We start from the raw sequence: 26,635 nt of genomic DNA on the forward strand, positions 1-26,635 counted from the left end.
CAGGCTATGAAACCTGAGAGAGCTCTGAGCGTGACTGAGGCTGCACAGTCGCCAGCTCTTTGCTGGAGATTGGCTTCAAGCACCAAGTATGCTTAAAGCAGCCAAGTGCTATCCTGTGGCAGGCTGTCACTTCCCGCCCCTTCCATTCATGGGTGATTGTGGCTTACAGTCTTCCCATCCCCTTACTCCTGCTCTCACTCAGGAAGAGCTCAGCAGCCACGCGTCAGCCTTTCTGAACCTGTGGTTGCTCGGTCCATGACCTCGTCATTTCCAGTGACCCGCTCCTCTGCTCTCCACTTCAGCTGCCCCCACCAATGGCTACCCAAGGCCATGTCACCCTGGAACTGCTCCACCCTTGAAATCGCTGAGTCAGGCACTCCCTCTCTACCCACAGCCTTCAGGCCCTCCAGCCCACTCTCAGTCCCTTGTGGGACTTGGGTTCCGGACTCAGCAGGACACTGGGACTTGCTTCCTCCCCTGCTGCCCCTTCTGTCTTCATTTTCCTCCCTCTCCAGCTGAGGTTCCCTGGTCCATCATTCGAGCGCTCTTCTGCCAACATCCACAGCTCTCTTGGCTGCCCATCTTGTGGTTCCGCCCAGCTGGCAGCCCCCCAGCCCTGGAGGAATTCCAGCAGCCTCCAGCCTGGAGGCACCCTCCCCCACCTCCACTGCCGGGAGCAAAGCTGGGGAAGCCGGCATTGGGTGATCCCTACTGCCAGACGTGCACGCAGACCAGCTCAGCTGGCCTTGACTTGTCCCTCTGCCCAGCCGGACACTTGCTCTCCCTACTCAGCACCCTGCAACCCCCCACCAAGTGTCTCCCCATCTTAAACAGCGTCCTTCTCCCACCCCCAAATCTTCTCTCTGGGCTGATTACCCACCACCTTCTCCACAAAGACAATAGAGGCCAGTCCTCCCAGCACTGCATCTGTACCTCCAGCCCCAATCCTGTGGCAGAGGCACCCTCTTTTCTTGGGTCCTTCTGCCAATGTCCTGTGGACCCTGAGTGGCCACTCATCTGCATTTCTGTCTGTGCAGCCACCTTCCCTTCCAGATTCTTCTCATCAGCATCTAAAAAACCCTGAAATCTCTCACACCACTAAAAACCCTTCTTGTGGGACCTAAACTTGTACATTCACTGTCAGTTCTTTCACCTCCCCTCACCTTTCTAGCCTCCAGTCAGCCTCCACAGTCCCGTCATTCCACCACAAGGCCCTGGCTAGTGGTGACCACTAACCTTCACGTGGCCAAGCTCTCCAGGCCTAATCAGAAGCCACACCTCTCTCACCCCCCTCCAGCAGTCTCCTTCCTCTCATGGTGTCCCTCCAATTTAACTCCTACCTTGCTGGCTGCTCTTCTCCACTCCACCTCTTCCACCTCCTCTACTCTGAGTCATCCCAGAAGTGGGGAGTGGTGTTATGGAAAGGTGCTTGTCTAGGGGACCTCCCCCAGGCTGGAGACTCAGAACTGACTTCTCCGAGGATGTGGCTATTTGGCTGAGGGGAAAGGTGTTTAAAGGAGAAATTGGGGGTGGAGAGTTCTAGACCAAGGGAGCCTTACATGTCCTGAGCAGATGGAGCATGGCACCCCATACCCTGGAGATGTCCAGAGGAGAGTGCGGTCCCCCAAGTGATAGAAATGTCAGCTAGAGGTTTCATCCGGGGTGTGAAGACTTGAGGGAATAATGTCATCATTGCCCACAGACAGAGCTGGCCCAGCTAGGGCAGAGGTTGGGAACACCACAGAGGTCACCTTAGCTGCATCCCTCAGAGTCTCTTAGTTGCCTTTGGAGCTGCCCCAAGGTGGCTGGAACAGGCTTTTGCATGAGTTCCTTGTGACTGAAAGTGTGCAAGAAAAAGCTGGTTAAGACCTCCTTTGCCCTCCCGTGATGAGAGACAGTGTCCAATGGTTTTGTAGATCCCAGCCAGCCTTCAGCCAACACACGTTACCAGTATCAGCTCTGGGCCAGGCCCAGTGCCAGAGGGAGGGTGATATATGGATGCAATGGGATGGGTGCCAGTGGTGGTGTAGACAGCTCCTGGAGAGGCCTGCGAACAGCTGCCACAAATGGAGCTAGGGGTCACAGGAGGCTTCCTAGCATTAAGAGGACTCCAGGATCAGGTGGGGTTAGATAGGCCACTTGGGAGAGTGGGTGGCCAGAGCAGAGGCAGCTGCCTGGCATGGGGCAGACAGACCCTGAGTGAGATAGGTCCCCTTGAAGTTGACTGTCATTAGTCATATGGTCTTGAGATGATTCAGTTCAATCTTATGCAGTAACATGTAATATGTCACTGTACCAAGGGCCCCTTCCAGGCCCAGCCATTAACTTGCTATGTGACATGTGATAGAGCCTCTGTTAGGGTTTTTTGGCTTTGGAGGGTGTCTTTATCTGGCCCATTCTATGATGGTTTCCCATTAAAGAGTAGGCCCCGGAAGAGAAGCTGGGAGAGCTGCTTGTGGGAGAAGTGAGTCTGCTCTCTAGGGATTCCCAGGTGGGCCCCAGAGACCTTTGTCTTTAGATGAGTGAGCTTCCCTGAAGGGGACCATCCCCAGTGTTCAGTACCTGCCTGCATTCCGGGTACTCATTGGCAGAGCCTGGGCATGTGAAACTACACCATCTGGGAGAGGTAAGGTCCCATCTTTCTCTTGTACCAGGGGCTTCAGTGCTACCAGCCTGGAGTGGGCAGCTAGAGGGAGGCTTTGTCCCAGGACAATGGCCTCAAGTGCCGTGCACCTGTTAGCACACTTGCCATTCTCCCCAGGACACATTGCTCCAACCATAGACCCTGCTGCATCAGGTTTTCTTAAGCCTCCCTCTCCTGGTCCTCCAACCCTCGCTGTTCACAACTAGTGTTTCTGGGTGTGTACAGGCTAGGGCTCTGACCTGCTGTGGCTTCTGAGTCCTGGGCTAGACCTGGCTCCTGCCTTGAGGAAGAACTAGCACACACACTGTTTTCCTGGGCCTGGGGGAGAGCACACAGGAGCTCTTCAAGGCCCAGAAGGCCCAGATCAAGTGGGAGGATCCAATTGGGCCTCTGAGTGGGGCAGGATTTTAATGAGAAGAAGACCAGAACCTCAGTAGTTCTTCTGTGGCCACACTTCAGTCATCCTGATTGCAGAAGGGAAACTGAGGCTTGACAGCTGGTGTGCTGAGACCATAGCTTGATATCTCTTCACTTTCCACCCTGGGCAGGGCTCTGAAGGACTCAGATGTGATTGAGTACAGATACTGTTACTAGCAGCCACTACTGGGAGCTATGGATGGACAGACTGGCAGGGGTACCTAGTTATCATGGCCTCCCCACCAGAGCTAGGCTGGCCCCCAGGGCTGGGATGGTGAGAAGGTGGAAGTAGGCCATGCTGCTCCAGCAGGTGGCGCCAAAGGGCATAACAGAGGTACAGGATTGGCAAGGGACTCTGAAAACTTCTTGGAGGAAGTGGCTTCCTAAACTCCAACCCAAGTTAAATCTTCAAGACACAGGGCGAGGGAGGGCCTCTGGGCAGAGGAATACAGACTGCCCCACTCCCACCCCACGAGGGCCTCCTTGGCCTGGCGGACAGCCGCCTGTCCACTCCCCAGCTGTCTTCCTCTGGAGGGAGACGCTGACCAGCTGGAACCTCATTCTCCCCTATTGAGGCCAAATGAAGGGAGGACTGGTGGAGTGGCTTTCTGGGGGCCGGGAGGCAGCTGCTGCAGCCAGACAAGGAGGAGGAGGATTTCCCTGCCTGTTGAAGACCTTGGCCTTGGGAGAGAAGCAGACAGCTGGGCCAGTGTCATCTTTGCCAGGCCTGCCCTGCCTCCTTTCTCCCAGGAAAGAGGATTCTGGCTTTCATTGGCCAGGGGAGAAAGCAGGGGCTGCTGCTGCAGCAGCCTTGTAGTTGACCTAGGGGGAGGGAAGTGCTGGGCCTGGCACAGGATCACCCAAGGCTGGCCTGGCCTGGGTTAGAAGGGAGCCTTGAAAGGGGCTGATGGGCAAGTGACCATTACTCGGTTCAGCCTTTCCCTTGCTGCCCACCTAGTACTTCTAGCAGGAGAGGCAGGGGGCAGCCAGGGGCTACAACCACTGGCCCCCACATCTGCTGTCGGGGCTGAAAAGTGAGTCATAGCTGGCCTGTTCCGCATCGCTGGAAGGACAGCAGCAAAGCCAAACGGTGGAGTCTTCCCACAGGGCTCTCCTCTGAGGTGGGGCCAATACCCTGAGGCACATCCCTTGGGCCCTGGCCCCAGCCCCGCTCCCACCCTAAACTGAAACCTTGAGTTGCAGGCACAAGGAGTGGGTAGGTTTAGAAAAAAGGAAGACTAGCTTGAGGGGATCCCTCTCAGAAGAAAAGGCTAAATGGGGAGAGTATAGAGCCCCAGGGCATGGGAACCTTGGACATGGGTGGAGGCATGTAGACGCTGACCATGAGGACAGAGAGCTCGTCTCCCATATGGTATGACCTGGTGCCTGAACTCTCTGTGCCTGTTTCCTCTGATGGCTGGTGATGCAGATGGTTGTGAGATCAGTTGGATAGTACAGGTCTAAGAGGTACGCTGTTCTCTCCCTCCCTGTACAGGGGGTTGTGAGTGTAAAAGAGCATCCTTAGGCTCGGGGGTGAGGTCTTTGTGGCTGTTTCAGGGAGCATGATGGCTAGAGTGGTGCTGGATGGGGTGTAGGAGGTAGTATGTAACATGGTCCTGGGGTACATGAGATTCTGGAGGCATCAGGAGCAGGAGGAATGTGCTGTCCAGGGTAGAGAAGATGCAGGCTGGGGCCAGAGACCAAGGCACAAAACTAAACTCTGAACCTCTCTGAGGTCTCTGTACTCTGCCAGCTCTGTCAGGTCAGGGTCAGAAGGCTAGCCATGTGGGCCTCTTGGTTTACAACTGCCAGTGGGCCCTGCCTGAAGCCCTCAGTTTCAGAAGCAGGGGTGGGGGGGGGCTGTGTCTTCTCAGCACACATCCTGTAGCTGACTGACCCAGCCATCCTGGGGGCGGAGGGAGGGCAGCTGCCTGGCCCCAAGCCCAGGAGAGCAGAGGTCGTAGCAGGGCGCTTGGCTGGGTGGGAGTAGGGGTCAGGCTGGGACAGGAGCTGTGGCTTCTTCCTCCTGCCGCCTTCCTGGAGGGCCCTGTGGGAACTCCCCCAATGGCCAGCTCTCTCAGCTGAAGCCTGGGCCATCAACCTCCTTCCCTTTCTTCCCTTGGTATTGGGGGCCACTCCTACCGGGGGTCTTCCTTGGACAGCCTCAGCACTGGTGCTCACAATACTGTCACAGGACAGGGGCCTGGCTGGTTGGGGCCTGTGCTCAGTGCCCAGTTCAGGGCAGCAGCCTCCACCCCAGCTCTCACCCTTCAGTCGGAGCCCCTCTGGTCTTGGAAGATGTCCTCCCCCGAGGCCTTATCCAACTCCTTTGTGCCCTGAATTCATCGCTGGTGAAAAGCTGGAGGAATGTTGTGGCTACGCAGCCTGACTGTGGCCTGGGGCCCTTTCCCCCTCTTCACCCTATCCCCACATAGGTGACTACACAGAACTCATTACCCTAGTCCCTTTGTGGCATTGTCTTAATGACTGGAGGCAGAACGTGCCCCTCACCAGGTCTGAACTGGCATCGCCACCCCTCCCCAGCTCCACAGCCCCCTCTGCTGTCCATGCACTGTCCAGAGCACAGAGCCTGCGGAGCCTCCACCTGGACTGACCAGCCTCCTGTCCAGGTCTCTGGGTCTCCTCCGTGCTCTCCTGGGTGGATGCCTGGCCCTGGCCTTAGTCCCTAAAGGAGAAGGCGGTGCTCTGTCTTTGGAGTGGGCTGCGCAGGGCAGCTGTCTGCCTGCTCTGTCTCTGCCTAACCTGGGGCCTTACTCCAGAGGGGCCCTCCCACTGGCTCCCTTCTGGCCTTCCCTAGAGAAGTTTCTTTCCACCCCACCCCTCAGCCTTTCCTCCCTTTGCCATCTTCCCCTCGTCCTCTGTTCCCACCCAGCAGCCAGAATGGCTTAACTGGACTGGATACTCCCTACTTACATCCTGCTCGTGGATCCCTCATGCTCACAATGAAGGCAGGACCCTCAGCTCAGCCTACAGGACCAGTCTCCAGGCCCCACCCTGCTGGCAGCAATGCCCTGGTTCCTTTCCCTCTGCCAATCCTGACTCTGCTCAGTTCCTCGAATGCGGCTGCCACTTAGTGAACGCCTCCAGGCCTTTGCACACACTGTTCTCTGTTCCCAGGACACACTTTCATCTCCCAGTTCTTGCATCCCCCAGGCTGGCCAATGCACCTCACCTCCATGTGCCCATGGTTCCTGTGTCCTTCTAGAACATGGTTCACACTGTGGGGTAGTTACCTGTTTCCCAGTCACTTGTGAGCCATGAATTCCACTCCCTCCTGCCCACCAAGGAAAGGCCATGTCTGTCCTGTGCTCCTGGTACTTGAGTAGGGGGTGCTCTTGGGCAGGGAGAGAAGCTAGTGGTATTTATCTGCAGCACCCTTGAGGTAGCATTCATTGTCAAGGGGCTGGTGGCCTGTGCAGGGTGGGGGCAGGGGCGTGGTATCCGGACTTCCAGCCCACCCCCCGACGGGCTGCCTGCTGTTGTGTGCCTCCTGTAGTTACAGCTACATGATTGACAACGTGATCCTACTCATCACGGGTACGCTGCACCAGCGCTCTATCGCCGAGCTTGTGCCCAAGTGCCACCCACTAGGCAGCTTCGAGCAGATGGAGGCCGTGAACATTGCACAGACACCTGCCGAGCTCTACAATGCCATTCTAGTGGACACGCCCCTTGGTGAGCCTCTGTGGTGGAGGAGGGAGGAAGTGGGCATCAGTGTCAGTGCCTCAGTGTGGGGTTTGTGGAACCCCGGAGATGACCCTGAGCTGGATGCAAGGCCTGCCCACTGCTGCTTATCATTATCATTATATTCCCCTCGACTTCCCCTCCTGTTCCCTCCTCCTCACTCTGCCTTCTCCTTTGCTGTTGTTTTTACTGGGCCAGGCAGGCTACCCTCAGGGCCTGACTCGGACCACCTATCTTTGCGAAACTGGGTGATTTCTCAGAATGCACATGAGGGCTGGGTTCAAGGAGAGTGGAGAGAGGCCCAGTTCCCTCGGAGTCTTGGGAGCGCTTACTGACTGTGGTCCCCAAGCAGGGTGGGAGTGGTTGGTTGCCCCTGAGAAGAGGAGGGAAGCAAATAGCTTCACTTGCCTCTACCGAGCAGGTCCCAGGGGCCAGGTCAGGCAGTGTCCGGCAGGATGTAGGGTTCATGTTAGAGGCCAAGGAAGGGGAACTGGGAGCTTCCTGCAGGGCTCCGCCTAAGCAGTGCTGGCTCCTGCCTGCTGTGGAGGCTGGGGAGAAGGCACTAAGGCTGTCATCAGCTAGTGCCCTCATAGCCAGAGTCCTAGTCCCCAGGGCACCACCTCCAGGAAGCCACAAGGGTTGAACCACTGGGCTGTAAGTAGCACTTCATCCTGCACAAAGAGGCCTGAGCCTTACCCGCTGGCTTTATCTGTCATAGACTCTCCCCGTAACTTTGAGCTAGTTCTAGGGTGTTTGTGGTTTCTTCAGTGTCTCCATCTTTAAAAAAAGAGACAGATGAGTGAGTCCACAGGCTCCCCTGGGGGTGGGGGTGGGGGGCTGTATCCTGCTCTGGCCTCTACATCCAGCCCAACAGTGGCCCTTTGGGTCTCTGGCCCATGCCCACCCAGCTGTCGAACTAATTTCTTGTCCTAAGGAGAAAATGCTGCTTTTCCAAATGTGGAACCCAGGCTCTCCTGGGGGATACAGAGAAGTGGGCGTCAGACCCAAAATCCACAGCTGCCCCTCAAGAAGGGAGGATGTCATGGCCTCTCCTGCAAGCCTGTCTTTGGCATAGTCCGAAGCTTGGGTCTGCCCCAGCAGTGATTAGATCATTTTGTGGCTGACTGCCTCCTTTATAAATCAGTTTTAGGAGCAAGAAGGCAGGAGAAGCCCAGGTCAGTGCACATAGCCCAGAGTATTGCCACTTCCAAGGCAATAGCCCAGATTGGGTTGGGGGCCCCCCAATACCCAGCCAGATGGGTCATGTGGCAGGGGTCCCTGTGTGCTCAGCAGGGGCAGTTGAACATCAGCAGGATTCTTCCCTAAGCTAAGTCCACTCACCCACCCTCATGCCCAGCCTTTCCTCCTCAGCGGCTTTTTTCCAGGACTGCATCTCAGAGCAGGACCTTGATGAGATGAATATTGAGATCATCCGGAACACTCTCTACAAGGTAGCAGTGGGGGGCTAACCTGCAAGCGGGTGGGCCTGTGATAGATGTGGGGTGGTGGGGCAGGGTGCAGCTGCACCAGGCTCCAACCCCAGGGGCTTTTCCATTCACTTTCTGGCTCCTTTGATGGGCACAAGGCTGCATGGAACAGGTTCTCCATCCCGTGGCGCCCGCGGCGGGCCCAGATAAGATCAGCAGGAGTGGCGGGTGCTCCACAGCTCGGCTTGTCAGAGCTGGCTCCTGGATGACTGCTCTCCCTGCATCCCAGAGGGTCACGGGCCACCACCCAGGCCATAGCTGTCAGGCTCACCCCACCTGGACTGTTGCCAGCAAGGACAGGCACTTGAGCAGAGACAACAGTGTGCTTAGCTACGGGGAGGGGAGGGACTCAGCCAGGTATAGTCAGGTCCCTGTGTCCTTCTCAGGGTCCAAGGCCTCGAGCCAGTACCATGTCCCAACATTCTCAGTGCCCCCTACCTTCTGCTTCCCACCAGGCTGTGGCACAGACTGGTGACCCCTGGAGATAGAGTGGGCTTGATCAGCACTGCCCAGGCATGAAGAGGTTGGGAGCAGAGCTGGGAGCCAAGAAAGGGGGCTGGTAAGGGACCAGTGAGGGACATTTGGGATAGACTGAGCTCTAGCTGAGGTGAGGTGCTGAGCTTTGGTGCCAGGACCCCTGATGGACTGCAGCCAGGAACATGGGTCAGCAGTGGGCAGGCCCCGAAGGAGGGCTGAGGATAACACTGGCCAAGGGCCCTGCTGACCTAACCCTGAGAACATCTGTCTATTGGATCTTTACAGTGAGGGTCCTCCCCTGCCCTGGTTGGCATTAGGTGGCCAATTCTTGGCTGCAGCCTGAGTCCAGGCCCTCCAGGCTCCCTGCAGGATTCTGGGCCAGAGCGCAGGGAGGGTGTGGTGGTAGCAAAAGGCCTGCCTGGAGGTAGCAGTGGTGTAGGCAGGGGAACAGCACATGCAGAAGCAAGCATGGAACATGGGCCAAGTGGCAAGCGGTTTGCTGTGGAAGTGCAGGTTCCAGAAGGACAGCAAGAGATAGGGCTAGAAAAAGAAGCAGGCATAGGATCAAGTCACCCAGAGCCTTGAATGCCAGACCAGGAGTTTGAACTTTATCTGGTGGACAGGGCCAGCCAACAAAGGCTTCCCACAGGTCAGAGTATCATGAGAAAGCCCCTCTGGCTGCAATGTGGAGGACAGATGGAGGGGATGAGCCCAGAGGTAAGACTATCAACTTCTTCAATCCTTAGTACTGCCCTAGGAGCTAGGTAGGCATCAGTATTCCCATTTGTAAGATGAGGAAACTGAGGACTCAGAGAAGTAGGGTAGGTTGCCTGAAGCCACTTGCTAGACACTGGCAGCACTGGGGAATCACACTTGACTCGGCCTGTTTGCAAAGCAAGCACGCTCATCCACTTCACTAGTAGGGAGGCAGGCTAGCCAGTCAGTGGGGTGTGTGTGTTTGTGTGTGTGTTCATGTGTTCGTTCCCTCCCTCCCAGCTGGCATGTTGCCGGGTTCCCTGCCCTGAGACAGGGTGAGGGGTGCGGCTGTCCCCCCAGCCTCACCCACACACTCACCGGGACTAACTGGTTATAGCTGGAGTCACTGGTGAGGGCTGCCGGGGCACCAGCTCGTAAACATCGATCTAATGCTATAGGCACTGTGCCAGGACCGCCCGCCCAGTAGGCAATGTACCAGCCCAGTGGCCACAGATGGGAGATTAGGCGGACCCTCAGCCGCCTGCTGGGTGGGAACTGTAGGCAGCTGGCGCAACAACCATGGGCTGGCAGACTCCTCCAGGGCACAGAGTGGGGGTGGAAAGGTGACCTTGGTACCTGGGCCTTTGGGGTCTTGCCAGTTTCTTAAGCTGCCCTAGCCTCCAGAAGAGATTCTGGGCCTGTCCCACCAGCCTCCCCTACCCTGGGGTCAGCCTCTCCGCAAAGGCTGGTGGCTTCCCCACAAGAACCGCAGACCCCACTGGGGCAGGCCTGGGGATTTGGGCATAGCCAGCTTGGCTGGCCACAGGGAAGGAGGTGGCTAGGGACAGTACTAGAAGGACTAAACAGCATCGCCAAGCTATGGGAAGGTCGGCAGCTATTTCTGCCACCCAAGCCCTCTGATTCCTGGGGTTCCTCTGTGCTGTGACCCACTCTTCCCTTCCAGAATTCTTACTCCCTGACCTGTCCTAGATTTGTGTTTCCTGTGACCCCAGTGGTCACCTCAGGCCTTCCTCTGAGCCCAGCTTGCCCAGTGCTGCTGGCCAGGCTGGGCCTGGGCTTGTTGACACCTAGGTCTCATCTCACCTCCTCCATTGGGGCAGCAGAGCTGGTGGCCCAAGTCAGCTGGTGGTGGGTACAAAGGTCTCTACACCTTGGAGGGCACATCTCAGCATGGAAGGCCTTCCATGCCTCCCAGCTCTCACCCCCAACTCGGAAGAATAGTCTCTATATCTAGCCTCTGAAGCCAGGGTCCCTGTGACCATGCCACCAGATGGTACCTGGGAGGGTCTGAGTAAAGGGAGCTCCCCAGGGAGGCCACAAGACAATCCCCGCTTCCTTGACTTAGAGAGGTGCAAGCCTGTGCCTGGCTGGTTTTATTACAATAGTTCTGGGAGTGGCCTGGGGCCTGGGATGACCTGTCTTCTCCTCATGCCCAGCAGATCCAATTTGGGCAGAAAGTACTCATTCCTACTGGCAGCCCATGTGTCCGGCCATTGCTCTGCAGGACTGACGTCCGTGTAGGCAATAACCATCCCTCAGCAGGAACTGGGCTGACAATTTGGTTCCTGCTGCATGATGCCTGGGGAATGGGAGGAGAAGGAGGTGTTCTGTAAGGTGAGGTGCCGAAAGGGAACAGGGCACCTAGTCCAGACCATCTCCATGAACTCTCAGGAGTAACCTCCCCTCACTAGGCCATAGACATGTGGTTTTCTGAGGCTGAGGAAGCAAGTTCTGAGGGGAAAGCAAGCAGAGCAGCACAGGGAAGACAGAGACTCTCTATGAGCCTAGGCTTCTGTGGGGTAAGGATGTGGGGGGGGGCACTGCACCATGCAGCAGACAGTTGGCCAGAAATTGCTCCTGGGTGAGGGACAAGGCAACAGGCTACTGATGCTTGGCCGGTTAACAGCTGGAGTTTGTGGCTGTTTCAGGGGCTCTGACGTGGGGCTGCCCTGGCCAGTTCATGGGTGTAATGTTTGGACTCACCATGAAAGGGGCTGGGGAGGGACGGGACTGTGAGTAGGCCCGGCAAGCCCCCCAGACTCCCTGCCTGGGCTGAACAAGCCCCATGCTCTGCACAGGCCTACCTGGAGTCCTTCTACAAGTTCTGCACCCTACTGGGCGGGACAACGGCCGATGCCATGTGCCCCATCCTAGAGGTGAGTGCCTGCCCACCCTCCCGCCTGCTGGTCCCCGGAGGAAGGTAGGCCTAGGGGAAGCCCTGCCAACTGACTGGCTACTGCCTTCGTCGTCCCCTCTCTCCTTGCATGTGCACTGGTCCCACAGTTTGAAGCAGACCGCCGCGCCTTCATCATCACCATCAACTCCTTTGGCACAGAGCTGACCAAGGAGGACCGTGCCAAGCTCTTTCCGCACTGCGGGCGGCTCTACCCAGAGGGCTTGGCCCAGCTGGCTCGGGCTGACGACTATGAACAGGTCAAGAACGTGGCCGACTACTACCCGGTGAGTGCCCTCACTACAGGATGGGGGGGGCGGGTGTATTGGCACCCACATCCCCACGCCCAACAGTGCCCTCATGCTCACGCTTCCCACCACTCCCCTGAGCCAGGAGTACAAGCTGCTCTTCGAGGGTGCAGGGAGCAACCCTGGAGACAAGACCCTGGAGGACCGATTCTTCGAGCATGAGGTGGGTGCCGGGCCTGTCCATCACAGGGAGAGGTTGGTGTCTCATCTCAGGCCTGACTCTGCTGTCACAGCCACCTGCACACCACGCCTGCCTCTATCCACAGGTGAAACTGAACAAATTGGCCTTCCTGAACCAGTTCCACTTTGGTGTCTTCTACGCCTTTGTGAAGCTCAAGGAGCAGGAATGTCGCAACATTGTGTGGATTGCTGAGTGCATTGCCCAGCGCCACCGCGCCAAGATTGACAACTACATTCCCATCTTCTAGCGGCCTGGCCCAAGGCTCTCAAGTGCGTGTGTGTGTCTGTGTGCTGTGACCAAGATACAGCTCCCCTGCCTCCCCTGGGGGTAATACATTGTCATAGCGGCTGCCAGCTTCCCGACCCTCTGCTCTTGGATTTACAGAGGGACTGTGTACACGCTTCCCCCACCAAGGATGGACCAAGGCCCCCCTCCAGATCAAGGAAGACCCCTTCAGCCCTGTTTACAGCCGCTGACATGTCTGAGAAGCATGTGGTCACTTTTGTGCCCCTCCCTAACCGGAGAACCCCTGGGGCACATGAGCCTCCTTTCCCCTCTGTGGGTCACCCCCAGAGCCATGGTCCAGGGGAAGGATCGTGTGTGTATGTGTGTGTGTGTCTTTGGGGCACGGGGGAAGTAGCTGTGCATCCTCCTCCTTCAGCCCTGCCCCTCTGAACAATAAACTGCCCTCTGTAAGCCCAGCTGTCTGCTGTCTCCTTTGGGCCGTACCTAGTTCCTCTCCCAGACCCCCAGCTTCCCTCAGGCGCACCCTTACTGAGCCCACTCCCACCTAGCCTAAGCCTTCTACCTCCTTGGTCAGTTTCAGTTGGCAGCCCCAGGCTGACCTGCTCCTGTGCAGCCAGAATTCCTCAGGGCTGGGGAGTCACTGGAGGATAGCCCCTTCCTCTGCTGGAGGCTTGGGTCCTGTCCCTGGAGAGACCCAGGTCTCCCTATTTGCTTCATTTTGAGCCCTACCACTCTCTAGGCCAGGGTCATCACCCCAATTTCACTATAAGGAAACCCAAACCTATGGATAAATGATCTTCCCAAGGTCAGTGAAGTGTGTAAGTGTGAACCACAGAGTCTGTGCCCAGAGCCTTGGCCCCCATGCTGAGCTATAGAGGGTCCCCAGGCAGTTCCCAATATGTCACACAGCCACAGTCTGTTACCCCCTCCAAACAGCATCTCCCCCATTCTAGGAGAAATAAAAATTTATCTTTATTTAAAAAATGGCAATCAGGCAAGTAGGATATGCAGCCTCCCTGTGGCTTGGGGGGCTTGGAGTGGGTGATCGGGGCCCTAATTCTTGAGCCAGTCAAGAAACAGTTGGGAGTCACCCTTTGAATTGCAGCACTGAGGCACTAGTGCTGAGAAGTAATCCTGAGGGGGGGTCCCCAACCTACCCCATCACTCCTTAGTTTGCAGAGGCACTGTCTGCAGGATTCTGTCAAATGCTATAGCTACTTCTTGTACTAAATGCCCCATCCACCTGGGTTTTCCAAGGTGCAGAGTGGAGCCTTATGCCCTGGAAGGTCTGTTTAGTCTCTTGAAGCAGTAGAGAAGCCTGGGAAGCTTCAACCTCACCAGGCCTGGCCTGGGGCATTGGCAGTGGGTAGGCTGGGGTGCTTTAGGTCAGGCTCTAGGACAGACTTGGGGGGCACAATACCCAGGGGAGGGTCAAGGGCTCATAGCACTGCCTCTGCTGGAGCCGCAAGGCCATATGTATACACTGCTCATTGGGCCTCTGTGGGGGAAAGGCCCAGGTTTGGGGCTGGATCCTGGACTGCATCCTGGGTGGGGGTAGGGCTGGGCTGGCTAGGCTGCAGTGCTCTTGGCAGACAGGGATTGATGAAGAAGGCTTGCAGGAAGCGGCGCCGCAGGCCCTCAGGCAGGTAGTTGTGGATGAAGTACATGAGCCCCAGGCCCCGGCCTGGGTAATAGCGACGGCGGGGCTGAGCTGCCAGCAGCGCATCAATGATGGCATCTACAACCGGGCTGAGGTCAGGCAGCGCCAGGCGCAGCGAATGCAGGAACTGCCCATACAAGTGCTCGATGTAGTCCTCACCGTAGGCCTGCAGCAACTCTTGAGACAGGTTGGCAAGCAGCAGCTGCTTGCGCCGCTCCCAGTGGTCCACTTTTCTTACTGACTCTGGGGAAGGAGTGGTAAGGTCAGCCAAAGCCAGACTCAGGCCTGCCTATCCCACCAGAGACCTGCCTCCTGCCAAAGTCACACCCATTCTTTAGACCGGTCCCTGCCCCAGATAAGACCACCACCACAACCCTCTTTTCCCAGCCCCAGGTTTTGTGTACCCCAAACCCTGACCTTCACCTGTCCTGAAGCAGCCAGGCTGGATGACGCTGACCTTGATCCCCCAGGGCAGAAGTTCACAGCTGAATGTGTCCATGAGCAGCACCAGGGCTGCTTTGGAGGTCCCGTAGGCACCCAAGCATGGATACGGCATGTCTCCTGGAGATGGATTGGGGATGGGGCAGCTCAGCTTGGGCCAGGGGCTCCAGCATCCTGAGCAGCTCCTTTTCTGCTGCAGTGTAGGAGTGTACTCACCTGCTGGGCTGCCCACAGTCACTATGCGACCCCTCGAACGGCGCAAAAGTGGCAAGAGGCCCTTGGTTAGCTGCAGTGCCCCAAAGAAATTCACCTCCATGCAGCTGCGGAACGTGGCCACTGGGGACAGCTCTGCGTCAGCCACCACATCATTGAAGCCTGCATTGTTGACCAGGCCCCACAAACCTGAGGGCATGGAACAGGGAGGAAAGCTGTGGGTCAGCCCAGCAGCAAACCTCCAATCCCTGCCCCTCCATACCCACCCAGCCACCTCTCTCCTGGGGGAGCCGTGCCCACTGACCCGTGCTGGTGGTGTGGGCTTTGGTGAACTCCAGTGCATGTCTAATGTCAGCTGGCTTGGTCAGGTCCATCTGCAGCAGCCTTAGGTTAGAGGAACAGCAGGCACGCAGCTCTAGGGCACCGGGGCTATCCAAGTCCAACACAGTGGCCAGCACCGTGAAGCCCATGGCATCTAGCTTCTTGGCCGCCTCCTTGCCAAAACCAGAGTCACAGCCTGGCCAGGGCAGGGCAGGGCAGCCAGTGAACTCCCACTGTGGCCCAGTCCAGCCTGAGACAACCCCAGGATCACCAGGGTCCAAATGGGATCCAGGCTCCTGGACACCCAACCTACCAGCAATCAGCAGCTCTCACTCCTTTCCTAGGCCCATCTCTGGTAGGCTTTGCCCCTCTGGCTGAGCACCTGAGCATCAACTCTTTCACAGTTGTGAGCTCCCGGACTCCCCATAGCGACCCCATCAAACATGGCTTAACAGATGAGGAAACTGAGATCTAATATTGTTAAGTTGCTTCCCAAAGTCACCCAGCCAGCAAAGAAAGAGTAAGGTTGAGATTCTATCCTAGTCCCAGCCCCAATGTCTTTCTGCCTGCTTGATATCAGGCCTCAGCTCACATGCTCAGTATTACTGCACAGTCTCCCTTATTTTCTCACTGCCCTTGCCCAGGCTTCTTCCTCTTACCTGGTCACTGAAGCAGTCCCCTCTTTAGTCCTGTCCCATCTCGCCTCTAGAACCCATTCTCTACCTAAGCAGCCAGAGGGATCTTTCCAAAAATGACTATGGCTCTGCTGCTGAAAACCTTTCCAAGCCCCCCACAGCCTTGAGGATGAAGACCAAGCCCTCTACTCCCCTTTTCCAGGCCCTGCCCAACCTGAGCCCAGCCTCCCTTCCCAGTCTCAATACACCCTTACTGTTGTTCCAGGCTCTAGGCAAGCTGGAGGCCCATCCTGGCCTCACCCCTGACCCCCACCCTTGGAATTCCAATGAGTGGCAACAGTGGGACATTCTCTGAGACCCAGACCACTTGCTCCCAGGACAAGGACAATGATGGATGGAGAAGAGAACAGACCTGCATTTGAATCCCTTCCCACACTCACGAAATGTGACCTGAGGTCAGTTACCATTCTTGAAGGCTTAACTTCCTGCCTTTGGTATGTAGAGAAAGGGACCACTAGGCAGAGCCAGAGTGAGGGTCTGATAAGTCCCTGTTTTTCGCTTTCTTGGATCCATTTGATCCTGGTTTTGTGGGTGGAGCCTTCTCCCTCACTAGTCTTCCCCCTGCAAAGCCACTCTGCTACCGGATTCCTGGATGGCTCTCCACCCCCCTACCCACTCAGCCCCAGGTCAGACAACAAAGCTAGGAAGGGGGCTGTGAGCTTGGCTTTGTGTGGCTGGGGGCCTGCCAGCCAGCCCAGGCTGAGAGGTCCTTCCTGGGCAAGTCTGGCTGGGGGAGGGGCATGAACCCCTTGTTTAAGCTATCCTCCAGAGCAGACAGGGTAACTGAGGCCTCCAGGAGCCTTACCTCTGCTATCCCAGCATAGTTATCCACACCTTGCACACTCTCTTGTTCACCTGCACACACTCAATACCTGTACATACTTCCAACTTACCTGCAGTGAGCTGTGAATAACACGTGGGCTCACTCTCATGAGGCCCCTGCTACCCATCAGTGCACAGATATGCACACAAGGCACCCAGCCACTCAGCCCAAACCCTGCCAGGGCTGAGCTCCAGGAGTAACGTTGACCAGTAGTTCTCAGGGGCATTCTCAGGGAGGGGTGGGTGGCAGTTCTGGCAGGTGAGGCAGGGCCTGGTCACCTACTTTCTAGCAGTCAGGTGAAACTCCCTGAGTTTGGGGGCATTGGGAAACTTGGAGGCCTTGCACCTGATGATTAGACGGGGTGGGCTTGGCAGTCTTCTTCGCCTCCCCCCACCTCCATTGTGGGGCTTTGGAACCAGAGATGGAGAGCCCAAGTCACAGAAGGCATCCCTCCTCTCACCTCCCTCTTAGGCTCAAGGCTAGGAGAAGTAACAGCAGCAGCACCAAGGCCTGAAGTGAGATCTCAGGGAACATTCGTACCTGCAGATGGCCTGGGTCCTGTTGAGGCAGCTCACAAATTAGAAGGCAAGAGGGGAGCTGCCCCATCCCTGGGGGCAGATCACAATCTAGTCCCTGCTTCATACCAGGAGGGTCTGTCATCTCCCATAAATGCCTGAAACTGGGGTCCCCTGAGGCTTCACCACTGTACCTGAACTCAGGTCTCTCCCATCCAGTCTGAGCCCTGTTCTATCTCCACTCTGTTTGCTTGAAGCCCAAAGTCTTTGTGCCACCCTCATCCCGCCTCAGTAGTGTCTGGCTTCATGCCCGGCACTCAAGGCCCAGTCTGAGGTAACAACCTCACATCCCACCACATCTCAGCAGCCAGACTGGTTACTGACTGTCCCCTATCCAGGCCATGCTCATTTCTGCCTCAAGCCTTTGTTCTGCACCCTTTGTCTGATACAAAACACCTTTCATACTCCACCTATCTCCACTCATCCTCTGAGGTCCAGCTCAAGGATGGCCTCCTCTGGGAAGTTCTCCAGCTCCATCTGATCATGCAGGGCCCGCTTCTGGACTGAGGTCTCCAAGAAGCCAGTCTGGTGGTTGCCCCCAGCCCAAGCCCAATTCAAAGGCAGAGCCAAGAGCACTTGTCCAAAGCCATGGTGACTGGGGGATAGGCTAGGCTGCCCTTCCCCCATATAATGGAGCCACTGCCCCCAGCCTTTCTCCTCCTCCTCACTTCCGACTGGGCCTCAGCCCCCCTTCCCCTTCCCTTGATCTGCTGACAGATTTATTTCCTGCTCCAGACAAAGGGAGCTCAGCCAGGCGGCCAGAGGCACCTGAGCCCAGGTCTCCAAGATCTCCTTCCTAGGCATAGAGGACCAGGAGGACTGTGGGTGGGGTGCTCACAGTTTGGAGGTGGGAGGAGGGATCTGAGGGGCAGCTAAGCATTCATAGTGACCTCATAGTGACCTCAAGATCCCAGCCAATTGGGGGGTGGGGGTCCCAACTGCCTGTCTAAGTGCCTTCCTCTGGCTCCAAGGAAGAGATGGGGAATCCCACATGGAGATGTTTAGCAGAGCTCAAGGGGTGACAATCCTCTGAAGTCCCTCAGGGAGCTAGCTAGCTCTCTTGGGGAGGGGCATTAGCATAAACCCCAAACTCCAGGAGACTCCATCTTGCTCAGCCACCACTTACCCTGCTCACCTGCCCACTCCTGCCTCATTTTCCCTCCAACACTCTCTACAGCGACAGGTAGTTAACCAGGACTTGGGGAGGCGCCTTCTTTCCTACTCGATTCGCTCCTTGCACCTTGGGGAGGAGGAATCGCCTACTCCTGCGCTGGGGGTCCCGCCTTGCCTTAGTGTGCCATGGGAGCCCTCTGGGTGTTCAGTCCCGCCCTTGAGCTTGGAGTCCCCGCGCTCCGCGAACCGCGCACTCACCGGTGATGAGCACCGCGCGAGTGGCCACAGGCAGGCGCGGCGGGCGCGCCAGGCAAGACAACGCGATCCAGCCGGCTGCGGCCAGCACGGCGAGTGCGGCCAGCGGGGGCAGCAGGCGCTGGCACAGCCAGTCGAGCACGGCCAGTAGCGCCAGCGCCGCCAACAGCGGGCGGCCCAGACGCAGATCTGCGCGCAGCAGCTGCAGCAGCGCACGGGCAGCCACGAGCAGCCAGGCGCCGCCCGACGGCCAAGGCCAGCGCTCCATGGCGGCGGGGCTGGGGCGGGCTGAGGTGGTGGCCGGGCTGCGGGGCAGGAGTAGGAACTCGGGGCCTGGGCGAGGGGCGGGAGAAATACTCGTTTTCACTGTTCGCCCTCGGGCCGAGCTTATAAAGAGCCCAGGGGGCGGGGAGAGGGCGGGGCGGAGGCGGGGAGGGGGGTGGGGCTTTTCGCCACTTCTCTCCTGGCACCCCTTGCGGGGCAGGTGCCCCCGCCTTCGCCCCGCCCCCGCGGCCAGATCCGCTTTCGAAGAAGCCAGAACAAAGTCCTAAAGTTGCTTGAGGAGGAGCCTCCTCGCTGCGGGCCGCGCCGGGGAGAGGGCCAGTGGGTCTAGACCTCGTGGCCCACATCAGCTTACCCCTGCGCCTCCCACACGCGCTCAGGCAGCTGAGCCGCCGCTCCCAGGTGAACACAGCCAGCTCACACTTGCTCGGGACACCTGAGGACACGCATAACCTCCCTCCAAGCGCCCCACATTGACAGCACGCCGCTGTCGCCGTGCCTGCAGGAACACCGCGGGGAACCAGCCTGCCCTCACCCGGCCGCGGCGGCCAGCACACGCGCCGCTCTCCCACGCCCTGCCGCGGCCTCAGGGCCCTAGCACACACACCCTGACGCACGCTCACACCTAATCTGCCCGCGGCCACAAAACCGGCTTGGGGCGGGGGCTAGGGGCAGTAGGTTGACCGCCCTGGCTCTTGGGTCGGTTATTTGGGAGCTCTGCCCTACCTCCCCTTTCCCAGCCCTAGGGATGCACCATCGCCACCCGCTCCTGTCACACAAGTTTATGTGTGTGTGTGAGGGGGTGGGGTGCGTGGAAGGGGAAGGAGTGGGGCCACAGGAAGCACCTAGGCCTCCCATTACCTCCAGCCCACCCTCCAACCCCAGGGACTCCAAGAATCAGGCCAATGAGGACACCTGAGGAGTCAGTGAGGGCAACCTCTTGGACAGGGTAATGCCTGCCCTGTTCCCATGATTCCCCAGGGGAGAAAATAAGTGATGTGAATGTGGGTGCATTTCCCTGCCTGTGTGTATGAAGGTTTGTGTTTGTGTGTGGCCTGGCAGCCCCCCACCCCCATGTCTGGCACCCTGTGCTTGGCAGCCATGCCAGGGCTCTGTCAGGCACTAGGAGTTGGTGCCAGTACCTGTCTGCCAGGCCCTATGCTGAGGGCAGTAGATGCAGCCCGTGGCAGAGGGGCTCCCTGCTTCCTGTGGGCCTCTGTTGCCTTGCCCAGTACCCCCCAGCCCTGTTGCCCATTCTCTATTTTAGGTGCTTAGGCTGTGCCAGCACTTAAAAGCAGTGCCTCCTTCAAAGACTTCTCTGCCACCCAGGCATGGCCCCATGGCCAGGAGTGTCTCAGTGAGGGAACTGGGAGGGAAACCCACCTAAGGGGACAGCTCTGTGTGGAGGATCTGTTTCCTGCCCAAAGCCATTCCTGTGCCCAGACCTATTCCTACTGTAAGTACAAATGACAGGCTAGTCCTGGCCCTGGGAGGCAGGACTTGCTTGGGGAGGGTGTATGTGCCTGACCTTGGGGATATGACCTTGTGTGCCTGTGTGTGCCTGTATTTGTATACATTCAAGTCCATGGGCTCTATGGCTTGTCCTGTGCCATGACTCTGTATGTGTCTGTGAGTACATTCATGTGAGCTGTGTATTTCTGGTGACTCTTCCTAGGTCTGGGTAATCCTTTGGAAACTCAGGAAACATTTTTCTTTTTTCCCCAAAACTTGCTGACTCCTGTTACCCTGAATCTATGGCCCAGACCCAAAGGTAAGCACAGTACCCTTGGTCTGGCTCCCTGATCTGAGCTATAGACCCTGGATTGGTGGATGGTGCCCCAGCTCCAGTCACCCTACTGAGAGTCTGGCTATAGTGTCTCCAGCTTCAGCCCATTAAAGGCTTCCCTCTGGGGCTGAGGAAAATTGGGTGAGGTGGAGGTCCCAAGCAGCCTTCAAGGTCAAAGCCACATAAGTAGTATCAACACTGACCAGAGCAGTGTTGAAGGGTAGGATTTTGGAAGCAGGAAAGCAAGGTGAGAACAGAGACTGAGAAACAGGATCCTATACCGTCCTGGGAAGGAAGCATGAAGGATTCTGACTCATTGGGAAGCCTGATGGGGAGAAAGACCTGTTGAGATGGGATGTAGCTAATTGTCTGGCTGTAGAACATAGGATAACTAAGGATGGGGAGAGGGTGTTCCCGGCTCAGCTTTTGGGACACTGCCACCTTGGACCTTGAGTGGTTGAGTTTTGTGGGACTAGATGATCTGCCACATTTTTATATAAATGCCCCCCCAACAAAATTCATCCCACTTCCTAGGCCAGGAGGCTAGGCCTCCTTCCCAGATCTACACTCCAGCCCCCTGTGGCCTTCGCAGCAGCTGACTCCTCATCAGGTAGAGACGTTCTGGAAGTAGGAAGAGGGTGGTTTGGGCAGTCGTGGCTGGGAGTGGCTGGCCTAGCCTTGTCTGAGGCTTGGTGCCAGGTTGTGCCTGCCCAGGGGCAGGGAACCAGCCTCTGCCAGACCCAGGAGTCTGGGCTGCCAGGGGCCTCCGGGGAAGAGAAAGGAAGGGGAGCAGGAGCCCCAGCAGATAAGGCAGGGCCTGGCAGGGGCAAAGGAATGAAGGGCAACCAGAAGGAGCAGAACCCCTGAGCCACCCCACCCCTAAGCCCTCAGCCCTTAATCTCCCTTAGTTCTTAGTCCTGCCCCCTTTCCCCCTTGATCAGAAGCCTACTGAGTCAAACCCTTAGCATGCCCCAAGTTCTGAAGGGCCACGAGTGGGTGGGGGGCTGGCAGGCTGGCTCTGGTCTGCTCCAGCTGAGTCCAGCAGCTCACTGGCACCATCTGCTGGCTCTGAAGGGGATAAAGTGAAGGTGACTGTTAGATTTGAGGATTAGGGGGAAATGTTAAGGGTAGGGGGTGTCAAGTGGCAGTCTCCAAGAGTGTCCTCTGACCACATCAGGTTTCCTGGAGCCAAGCACGCCCTTATCACCTCTTCTTCCCACTATGGTCCATCTCAGAGGCAGCACAGTTCCAGGGAGGCCCTGCCCTGTACTCTGCTCACCCCTGGTACCCCACCTCCCTCCTAGCACAACGGCAGAGGGGCCCCTCTTTCTGCCAATGGCCAGTCCCTCCACCCGGGTTCCAGACTCCATCCCTCCCCATTCTCAAAGATATCAAACTTTTATTGAGCTCCTACTGCATGCTAGGCAGACCCTTGCTGGACACCATGGATATAAACACTAACCACTGGCCCCTTCCAGCAGCATGCACACCGCCTCTGGCCTCTCTCACTGGTAACCACAATAAAGAATTCCTTCCACCTCAATCCTCTATGCCTTTCCTCAACCGTTGTTCTCAGGCTCTCTCCCCTCCTCCATTCTCAGCCATATTTCTCTAAAATTATCTACAATCACCATGGCCATTCTCCCCTCCCTCAGTCTAGCTTGGAGTCAGCTCCCCCTCCTGACCTCACCAAAGGTCACCAGTGAATGACATCTTAGTCCTCAATGCCACAGACACATCTCTGCTTTCAGTTAACTTGGCTTCCTTGAAGCCTCTGCCCGTGGCCACTCCTCACGCCCTAGCCCCTATCTCCCTTGAGTACCTGTGAAGCCACCACTGTGGGTATCCCCCTAGCCTTTTGAAGCTTCTCTGACTTCGGGTGAACCTCTGGCTGTGGAAATCCCTCCCCTACTATGAGCTCATCTTCCTACTCACAAGCTGGTGACTCCCATGCTTCTTTCCAGCTCTTGACTCCAGGCCCACATACCCAGCTGCCCTGGGATGCCTCCTTTGGACACCCATAGGCCCCTTACATTTGGCATGGCCAAAGCTGGTCTTATCTTCCCTAGTTCTGAAAGCCACCCTCTCCCCACCTCATCCTCATTCTTCATTCCATGCACTGGCCTCCAAACCTCTTCCTCTGTGCCAACCCTGGTAATAGGTACAGAGGCCTCGCACTAGCCCTTTGTAGTAGGTAGAATTATTATTATTCTACATTCAAAGAAACTGAGGCTTCCAGAGGCTAAGAAAATTGTTCAAAGTCTTAAACTGAGGTATACTTGAGTTTGAATCTTGGACCAGCCCCAAGAGTCAAACTTAGGTGTCCCCGAGTCCAAAGTCTAGGCTCTTGAGAACTGTGTTAACACAGGGCCACGTTTGCCACGTGTGGCCTCTTAAATTTCATTCTGAGGAAAAAGAGAGCTGGTGATGGCCTTGAGCAAATGAGACCCCTGCCTGGTTGGCCAGGAAATGAATTTGGGAACAGAGGAAGAGTGGAGGCTGGAGTCCTGTTGTGGCATCCAGACCAGGGACAGAAGCAGAGGTCTCTTTTGGACAAACTGAACCCGAGGTGCTTGTGGACATGCAAAGGCTGAACCCAGAGGCAGCTGGATGCTTGTGGTCCCCAGCACATCACTCAAGTGACCTGGGCGTCCAGGAGATTACCAGCTCACCTCCTCGTGCCCTGGGCACGAAGTGAACTCCCCTCCCAATTTTCCAAGGTGCCCCATCTAGGCTGTGCACCTGGAAATCAGGCCTTTCAGTAACTGGGGAGAGGGGGAAATGAGACACAGGAACATCACTTGTGTTTTCTGGCTCCCTCCTCTGAACTTATATTATGCCTCCAGGATTGAGTGCGGATGTTTGGAGATTAGGGCCCTCTAGTTTGGGAAACACTAAGATAATGTGTTCTGAAGGGTTTTCTGGACCAGCCTCAGGGGAAAGGCAAGCCCCAGCTGGAAACACTTGCAGGGAGAGGTTGGCTGACTCCAGGTGAAACTGGCCTTCTTGGATCCTGCCATGTAGCTTTGAGTTATTCATAATTCTGTTGACATTTACTGTGTGTTTGCTGTATGACAGTCCTTGTGTTCAGCTTGCTTGTACTTTATTTACTATCCTCACATCATCACTATGAAGCAGATACTAGCTTTATCCTCTTTGTATACATAAAAACAGACTCAGAGAGGTTAAGTGACATGCCCTAAGTCACACAGCAGTCCAGACACTACTCTCCTAACCATCAGGCTACACTAACCCTTGGCCTTCGGCCTAGGATGTTGGCATTGTGCAGTGGGCAATACCCGGGCAAAAGACCGTCAGCCTTTTAAAATTTGCTTCTGGATTAGAAACATGTCTCCCAACGGTAGAATTAAGGCAAATTGTTAAAACTAATTCCAAAACTTGCTTCCTTACAGCTTCTATTACCCCTGATTCAGGCCTTTTCTTGGCAGAACAATTGCAAAAGATACAAAAATTAGTTGCTGTTGGCTGGCTGGTTTAATTTATTTGTATATACATAATTCAGCCCCACCCCTGGTGGCTAATACCCAGCCTGGGGAAACTGTGGCTGTTTTCTGATTGCTGGTGGGGAGGCCTGTGTGTGTTGTTTTTTTAAAAATAAATTGAAACCAGATGGAAGGGGGTTTTGTTCACAGCCTGGCCTAAAATTTTCTCCAGTGAATTCCTTGAAAAGCCAACCACCTATGAGTGGTTCCTACTCTCCTTGGAGGTCCCTTGCTGCTGGTATGCAAATAGTGAGCAGGGTTGGGGTTTCCAAAAGTGAAAACAAAAGGAGGAAAAAAAGTTTCTAGGCCCAAGGGCTCTCAGAAATGGGGGGGAGGAGGGATTATTTCCTGGTAGAGCCCTGATTTTAGGTCTGTACTTACAGTTTGTGTCCTGGGCTGGGGCTTGAGTAAGAATCACCTGGACCAACTATTTGGTGAAAATATGGATTCCACACCCCCCACATACACCCCATTTGCAGCATTAATAGTTGGCAGCAGACCCCAACTCTAAGGATTGGTTAATTTTTGAGTCAGTGGAGGGGGTTATCCCCCAAAAGAGGCCCAAACCACTCATGTTTCTATCCTGGGAAGACCAGTTGTTCAAGGTGGTTATGGAAATATTTTTAACTGCCAGTCAGATCGAGGGCTTTGTAATGCCCCCCTCGAGCACCTCATTAAGCGATTCCTTGTTCATAGAGATGAAGCAAGTGCACCCACTGGTCACAGTGCCAGGGGTTTAGCATTTTTCTTTGGATCATGAATTGGGCATTGTCACAGTGAAGTATGACCCAGTCCCCAGGCAGGGGAGAGCACTTCTTTCCCAGCTCCGACCTCCATTCCTAGTTCAGAACACTGTTCTTTTGGATTCCAAGTCTTTTCAGATAATTGTGTCAGGTTACATAAGGTTCTGAGACATGTACACTCAAAGGAAATTCCACTGGGAGCAGGCCTGAGAAGTTCCGGCACATAATTTGCCTTCAAGTATTCGAGGAAAAATGCAGGTGTCTCAGCCCTGCACATTTCTGAAATAAAGTAGGGACAACCAACAACTCTGTATGCATGTACCATTCCCCATAGAAATGAGCAAGCCAACAGATAGCTTTCGTGGTGAATGGAAATACCCCTGGTGAGCATATGCAGGGAGGGGTGGAGGTCAGTTACAGAAGGGGTAGTTTTGACCAGCTCAGGATACCTCCTCCCCTTCCCCCCGCCCCCCCCCCTTTTCTGCATCTTAGGTAACACATGTGGTAAATAGAAGCCTTCAGCTTTCCAAGAAACATAAAATCAAAACTGAATTACTGACAGAGAAGCTTTAAAATCTTTGGTTCCTAGGACTCTGCGGACACATTTTCCACACACCATGGTTTTTATTTCATTTGTGTCCAAGGGACGGCCCTGCAGCAGTTTTGTTGCATAAGGTGCTGCTTCCAAACACCTTGTTCCTAACTGGAGACAGAGTAAGTTTTATCTAGGTCCGAGAGAGTTCTAGAGGGGTGACATTGTGTTCCAAGCTGAAGTAGTTATAGACAACAGTGGGAAAGGTGCCAGAGCCTTCTCACCAAGGAAGCTAAGAGGATATTCTAAATACCAAACGGCAGCTCTTTCTTAAAGCACAAAGCGGTCATAAAAACCACTTAGCAAGGAAAAATTAATGGGAAGAAAATATCTTGAATGTAGCAAATAAAAATAAACTTTATGAAGGACATGGAAAAATGGGAAAAAAATAGATTTACTATGTTGAAGGGATGGTGATATATGAAAGTCAGTTTTACGCCAAAAATAATTCAACAAGTGATATTTACTTTATAAATGGCTTCACGAAAGAATTCCTGTAAGTAGCGCTATCCTTTCATTTGTTCTTTCCTTCCTTTGTTCAACAAACATCTATTGAATGCTTACTGTGTTCTAGGCTCCGGGTGCTAGGAAGGCCGTAGAAAAACATCTTTCCTCCCCTGGTGTTCTCTCTGTCTGACTGGAGGGACAGCCCCTAATCAGACCACTACACAATCAAGAGCCCCTGACATCAGAAATTATCATTAGAAAGGAGAGTCTCATGGTGTGATGGGAGCAATGCTTATCTATTCTAAGGTTCAGAGAAAGCTTTCCCAGAGAAAGTGATGTTCCAGGTAGTGAGAGCATCACATGCAAAGGCCCTAGTATAGAGGGATCCTGGTCCTTTGAGGAAAGGAGGGCCATGGGGCGACTGAGATCATCCTGAGCCAGGGGGAAAGGGAGGTCTTGGAGGCTGTGGTGAGAAGGAGGTTTGATTCTAATTCCATGGTATATCAAAATACTGCTCCCTGGGGGAGCAGGGAGAGTCATTGAGGGTTGTAAGCAGGAAGTAAAATAATCAGCTTGGGTTATTTTATATATATATATATATATATATATATATATATATATATATATATGCTGTTTGGAGAATCGATTGACAGTGTGGGGAGCCTACAAGGGAAGCAGAAAGACCAGTCAGGAGGCCGCTGTACTTGCTGGAGCAAAAGCTGCTGGTGGCCATGGGGACAAGCCAAGTGTATGGGCTGACTCATCCAGGGCCCGTTGGAAAGGGTACTGTGACCCAGACAAAGTGAACTAGGAGAACAAGAGCTGCGGCTG

The 26,635-nt window shown here is 55.5% G+C and overlaps 2 protein-coding genes across 5 annotated transcripts in view; one reads left to right on the top strand and one right to left on the bottom strand.

The window, feature by feature from the left end:
* ATP6V0D1 (ATPase H+ transporting V0 subunit d1) overlaps positions 1–12,810 on the top strand; it is a 40,665-nt gene extending 27,855 nt beyond the window's left edge. Inside the window, exons 3-9 of one of the 3 annotated variants that reach the window (XM_019655802.1) lie at positions 6,579–6,757; positions 8,138–8,217; positions 11,526–11,603; positions 11,731–11,907; positions 12,014–12,091; positions 12,195–12,378; positions 12,494–12,810. In XM_019655802.1, coding sequence (XP_019511347.1) covers positions 6,579–6,757; positions 8,138–8,217; positions 11,526–11,603; positions 11,731–11,907; positions 12,014–12,091; positions 12,195–12,356 — 754 coding nt within the window. In that variant the 3' untranslated portion in view covers positions 12,357–12,378; positions 12,494–12,810. Of the gene's footprint in view, positions 1–6,578; positions 6,758–8,137; positions 8,218–11,525; positions 11,604–11,730; positions 11,908–12,013; positions 12,092–12,194 lie in introns of all 3 variants that reach the window. The other 2 variants (XM_019655797.1, XM_019655808.1) reach the window with 2 other exon arrangements.
* Positions 12,811–13,305: 495 nt separating this feature from the next.
* Positions 13,306–18,802, bottom strand: HSD11B2 (hydroxysteroid 11-beta dehydrogenase 2). 2 transcript variants are annotated; one of them, XM_019653551.1, is made up of 5 exons: positions 18,455–18,802; positions 14,974–15,186; positions 14,673–14,858; positions 14,439–14,576; positions 13,306–14,258 (listed from the first exon to the last, which is right to left on the bottom strand). In XM_019653551.1, exons 1-5 carry the CDS (start codon positions 18,717–18,719, stop codon positions 13,843–13,845), a joined length of 1,218 nt encoding a protein of 405 aa, XP_019509096.1. In that variant the 5' UTR covers positions 18,720–18,802; the 3' UTR covers positions 13,306–13,842. The 2 variants fall into 2 exon arrangements, with proteins under 2 accessions (XP_019509096.1, XP_019509089.1); XM_019653544.1 differs by having other exon boundaries at positions 14,433–14,576.
* Between the last annotated feature and the right edge of the window lie 7,833 nt (positions 18,803–26,635).

Source organism: Hipposideros armiger, unplaced genomic scaffold (genome assembly GCF_001890085.2).
Source record: "Hipposideros armiger isolate ML-2016 unplaced genomic scaffold, ASM189008v1 scaffold_9, whole genome shotgun sequence".
NCBI lineage: Eukaryota > Metazoa > Chordata > Mammalia > Chiroptera > Hipposideridae > Hipposideros > Hipposideros armiger.